This window comes from Aplysia californica, unplaced genomic scaffold (assembly GCF_000002075.1).
Source record: "Aplysia californica isolate F4 #8 unplaced genomic scaffold, AplCal3.0 scaffold00013, whole genome shotgun sequence".
NCBI lineage: Eukaryota > Metazoa > Mollusca > Gastropoda > Aplysiida > Aplysiidae > Aplysia > Aplysia californica.
In genome coordinates this window covers 783,592-789,476 of record NW_004797283.1, presented here as the reverse complement: position 1 = coordinate 789,476, position 5,885 = coordinate 783,592, and the positions used below count along the sequence as shown (strand labels likewise).

Sequence of the window (5,885 nt, the reverse complement as noted above, 5' to 3'; positions counted from 1 at the left end):
GGGCAGGGCGCACGCGCGCTTGAGCTTTCGTTAGCATTGAGTGGGTTGGCCTACGCTTCATTCGTTCAAGATTTTTAAAGCTGATTTAGGTAGGAGATTTAATACGCATGTTGTTTTGTAAGCCTAGTTAAGTCCGGTGGTCTGTTTGTCCATGTATGCGTGAAAGTGGGACACTTCCTCGCGTATAATTATTGTTTTGTGGGTTTCCCGAGAATACCGAAATAACGCGCAATTGTGTCCACTTTACCGTCTCCTACAGGAGAGAAGATTGCGTTAATGACACCCCAATGATTTTCTCTCGCTCTTTTGGTGTTGGGCTCACAAACGCAATGCATAAAACATGAGGCCAGTAATAACAGCTCGATGATGCTTCTGTCAAAACTTCCTCTCTCCCAGTCTGTCTGAGTAGATTGTTCAGCCTTTCGGTCAAGGCGTAAATGGCGTATCTATTGTCTTGCTCATTGTTTGTCACGTTTACTTGAGGTGCGGGTGGCTGGAGGGCGCCACTGGCAGGTCTTGCTTCTTTACTTTCCCTCTGTTGTTTTTGTGTGTCTGTCTTACTGTTTCCCAGCACTAAATTACCATTATTGTATGAATGAGCTTATCTTTGCTCGAAGAAAAATTACTTGAGGCGTAAATTATCATTGTCAATAATTATGAGGTACCTAGATTCCTGGAACCTTGGACTGTTGAAACGAGATGATTGAAAGCAACACCTTGACTAGGCGCTTGTGTGACCGTATGCAGTTGCGAGCGCCATAACACATTTACCAAAACACATTGACTACAAAACAAAATATTCTCCTTTTACAACAGTTTAGTATCTTAGTGAGAACCTTTTCTCTCCTTGGCTGTGGACTCATGAACATTGGATCTGGCTTGTCAGCCCTCAACCTCCTTTATTCTACGCCTTTGTCTCCCATCATTTTTTCTCCATCTCTTCCTCGCTGTTTATATTTTTTGTATCTCTCTGTTTTCCTTTCTTATAAACTTGGAAAGCATCACAGTTGCCGGTTTTCAAATGAAACTATTCTTTTATTTATTTTGCAGGGTTGGACTACCTGGCGTCACTGACAGCGGTGGTGGACTGTGACCATGACTGGACCCAGTGGCGGGAGATAAGACTCTCTTAGTCTCCCGTCTCCCTACAAATCGCACTCTCCAACGCGCTCAGATGTACAGAAAAAAAACTTTTAAAATTTGTGTAGCTCTATCCTTTTTACCATTCTCTCAGCAACAGGCTAAAGCACACTATAAACGTCAGCGTCATGCCCCATGATGCTGATTCTCTCTACAAGAACACTTCCATACACCAATTCGTGTGGGTTTGCACACGAACCGCCCCCCCCCCCCTCTTTCTCGGTGCGTGATGTTAGAAACGCCAGTCACTGAACTTCATCTCTGAACTAACAAAAACCTCAACAAAAGCCCTCTTACAGTGCAATATTCCATTCGGTCAGCAAGACAATATTTCAATAATCTTATCCTCTGACATTTTACGAAAGTATTTGTGTACAAATATTATCACCACGTTCATACACCAGTCTCCCCTCTAGTCTGGGGTTTTGTTTGCTGGTAATCTCTATCCTGAGAGAATTCAAATCCCTTCAGTAGAGACAATCTATTCCGGTCTGCTTCCAACAGCATACGAAGTCATATAATAATTCAGAACAAATTAAGCCTATATTTCCCTCTACGTCTTTTGTCTTTCTCTCAAGTCGACACGCACGTAACACGTCGCCGCTTTTGTGTTTTGACAAGAGCTACGTCAGCATCCCCACCTCAATTTGTACTCACTTTAAAAATCTTCAGACTGTGGGCACGCAGTTATCGTTCCTTCGAATTGTGCGACGCTCACTACACCCTATTCAGTGAGCCCAGGCTTCAGCGTTCGCTTTCCACACATTCTGCTGTTGTGCTCAATACTCCCAGCAACAGAGATGGCCAATCTAACAGACTACATTCCTGGAAGCGGCCTTGACAACTTAACCCTGAACAGCACAGGTGATTCCAGTACTCCCAAATGGAGTTTCGAATTTTCTGTGACTTTAGCAACCATCATGTCCATCTCTGCTCTCGTCAACGTCGTAGGGAACTCCATGGTGCTCACAGTTATTATACGTCACAGAGGTATGCGCACTCGCACGAATCTCTTCCTCGTGAACTTAGCAGTAGCGGATTTATTCGTAGGAGTCTTGGTCATGCCCTTCTCCATCATCACCCTCATCAAAGGCGCCTGGATATTTAACGACTTTGTCTGCAAGCTCAACGGCTTTTTGACGTGTTTATGCCTGGTGACGTCGTTTCACACGCTCATGTACATAGGAATACACAAGTACTTCTCTATTGTACGCCCGCTTAGAAACCCCCTAAAGCTCAAAATGATTCTAGCGATGATGGCCGCCGCCTGGGTATGGGCTATTGTCTGCTCCATTCTGGTCGTGGCGGGGCTGGTGGTGGAGTATAAGAGGGGTACGTCGCAGTGCGGCCCAAAGTACCCCAACGATCTACAGACCTTCGTCATACACGGCATTATACAGATCAGTGATCTCATAATGCCCTTCCTGTGAGTATTTGTAATACTTTTGTTTTTGGTTTGTGCGGGAGGGGGTTGGTGAAGTTTTGAAAAAGTCATTGCTTTTGTGCGTAGTTGGCATTCAACATTAAGGTTCTGTGAGATGTTTTTGTTCTTTTTTTTTTCTTCCAATTATTTTGTTGAATGACAACTTCGCTCACAGATTGTTCGTGTCAAGTTCAGCTAAACCATTCTGTTACACACTGTATTATTACAAGTGTTATTTTTCAACGAAAGCGTGTGTGTGAGTGTGCTTTTTGTGTGCGTATGTGTTGACGTGCGTGTGTGTATGTGTGTGCGTGCGTGTGCGTTTGTGTGTGTTTGTTTGATATGGTTGGGGGGGAGGTATGTACGTGTGTCGTCTTTCACATGCGTACGTGTGTTACTTTGTATGTGCATACGAAAGAATATGTGTGCATGTGTTTTTTATGCATGTATGTAACAGTGTATATGTATGAGTGGGTACGTGTGTATGTATGTGTCGGTATGTTTGTGCACGTGGGTAATGTACACACCAGACGCTTGTAACGGCATCTGTGTCCGTTGGGTTATCTATCCTGGCATCTGTCTTGGTGACCCGTATATTTTCACATCGTTTCAGTACATGTTCTCCGTGACACGTCTTTGTTTATATTTCTATGCAAAATACTTTGTTTTATGAATACAATTTTTTATTGTGGCTTGATTAAAAACAAAGTGGGCACTTACAAACGGTTCAGTATAAACATCTTATTTTTTAAAATTTGAAACCAAGTGAAAAGCCTTAATTGTAGTGAGTGACAACTTCTTTCAAGAATACTCACTGTTTGTCCTGTGCGACATTGCAGAGTGCAAGCTATACGGTAACACGAGTTAATAATGCACACCTGGGTAACTATGCTAGGTGAATAAGAATATATACTCTTAGATGTATTACCCTTTTTATGGTAGTTTTCTTTAAAGGATTTAATTCAACTCTGCTTTCTTTTTTGATTTTCACCAGAATCAAATAGAAGTGTGATTACTGTCTCAGATGAGACCATCAATTTCAATGTTAGATTTGTTCGTGTGAGTTGAAATTTTTAAGTGGGTAGGCCTACCCTACTTCTAATGCGATTATGTGCCTATAGTTTTAGCAATTTCATGGAAAGTAAGACGTTAATTATTTATTTAGTTCCGTCTAAAAGTTGTTGCCACAAAATAAGATAGCTTTGTGAAAACCCACCAGTGTCTGAATATGTTTGCCGGTGTGTGCAAACCCACCCGAAGTTGGATAAATATTTGAAATTTAAAGGAGTAGATTTATTCAGTCCCTATATCTTGGACCAAGAGAAAAGAAGTGTAATCTAAGTTCTTGCCGAAGTTTTAAATGTTTTGATCAAACACTGTATTTGTTTTGTTTTGGAGTTGTTGTTTTTGTTTTTTGCTTTTTTGTTGGGGTAGGGGTGTTTTGTTTTTACACCTCCACCGAACATACACAAAAAAATTGTCGGGCTATTTATTTCACCTCAACATTGATGACAATCTCAGCTTTGTGCAATCCATCCCATCCCATTTTACGATATTTGTTTGTCTGTTTATGCTCAAACTGAACGGAAATGAAATATCGACCATCCACACAACCCCCCCCCCCTCTCTCTCTCTCTCTCTCTCTCTCTCTCTCTCTCTCTCTCTCTCTCTCTCCAACTGTCTCTACCATGCTTATTATGCACTCACAGGTGCACAGAGAGAGAGAGAGAGAGAGAGAGAGAGAGAGAGACACACACAAACACACACACACACACACGCCCCCCCCTCCCCCCCCCCCCCCCACACACACACTAGCGCACGTGCACACGCGTACAAATGACATGACAAGAACTGTTTCACTATGCTTTTGGCTTCCAGAAAACTGAATATGCAGAAGCAGGTATTCTGTACCTCTGTCAAGGAGTTTGTTTAAGATTGTTTGCCCGCTTCCGGGCTGCCTTCCGGTATAGAGATGAGATAAAACACCATCATCGGGAAATTTAATCAGTGGGTTTGTTTCTTTCGTTTTGTACGCTTTCATTTTAATCTCCAATCTTGTGTTTTCTTTTCTTTTTTCTTTCTTTGTACTGCTTGCATTCCTTCCAAAAAGAACAACTTTCGACCTGTAATGCCCTCTCTCTACCAGCATGCTGCTGCAGTAGTAGTATGAATCTCTTTACTATTATGACCATATTTTCGACCATTGACTGATATAGTTGGTGAAGTAATGTTTAGATTCTTTGTGTAACCGTTTACTTACTTACTACCCATTACGCCATCTGGCGTTTAGGGCAGCAACAAAGGATCTCCAGCTCTGTCTGTTTTGGGCCATCTTTGTGTACGTTCCCCACGAATGATTCCAGGACTTTATTTCGGACTCTACTGTGCGTCTCCAGGTCACTTTGGGTCTGCCCCTTTTGCGACGTCCTTCGGATGTCCAGTGGAGGGCAGTCTTCACAATAGAGTCTGGTTCTCTTCTCAGAACATGTCCAATCCACCTCCATCTTCTCTTTTTTATTATGATGGTCATGGTGGTTGTGTAACCGCGTTAAGCAGATATTAAAACTTGATCCCTGGGGGTTCTCGTGGCCTAGAAGTTAAAGTGTTCGCCTCTCATTCAATAGGTCCCTGGTTTGAATCTGGATAGTGACGGAAAATTTTCTTCTCTCAAATTTTCTTCTATCACATCTTTTCCTGCTCTCCAACAATGCTCTGTAATCTACTTTCGTCTCCACTTTCTGCCCCCACCCCCTCACCTCCTTTGCCCCCTCCTCTGGGCTCCTGACTCTTTTTGCCGCCTTGCTACTGCTTCTCCTTGGCTCCTTGTTACCGCTGTCTTTCAGCCACACCCCTGATCTTATGGTAGGTAAGATCTACACCTAGCATTCTCGGACAAGGGCGAAACATCTCGGAGGTCCCTTGTGCAAATTGTGAACGTTAAAGATCCCTTGGTGATCCAAAATCAAAAAGAGTAGGCTTCGGCCGCCACCCGAGCAAAATTCCAAATTTCCTACCAACTGAAAATGTTTGGTGTGTCCCGTGCTCTCATATGACCTTATGCGGTTGCGAATGCCGTAAAACAATTACCCAAAAAAATTTATCTCTGTGCTGGGACGTCTATTTTATACACATTTGCGTCTTTTTGCTGGGTCGCCGTATCCTACTTTTTCTTCTTGTGCTATCCGTGCTAGAGCTCAAGGGGTAACTGACCTTTATACCTTAATGACACAGTTGATTTTTACGAACATTACTGTTTATCTCCATAGAGCGTAGAATCATCCTCTTTCTAAGAGACAGCCACGTTTTCCAAGGTATTTTTGAT

General features: G+C 42.8%; 1 protein-coding gene across 3 annotated transcripts in view; it reads left to right on the top strand.

Moving 5' to 3' along the window:
• Nucleotides 1-5,885, top strand: part of LOC101846548 (melanopsin) — a 204,821-nt gene that overhangs the window by 124,331 nt on the left and 74,605 nt on the right. For all 3 annotated transcript variants that reach the window (XM_035970641.1, XM_005090136.3, XM_005090137.3), the window contains exon 3: nucleotides 1,051-2,566. In XM_035970641.1, the coding sequence (XP_035826534.1) occupies nucleotides 1,941-2,566 (626 nt within the window). In that variant the 5' untranslated portion in view covers nucleotides 1,051-1,940. The remainder of the gene's footprint in view (nucleotides 1-1,050; nucleotides 2,567-5,885) is intronic.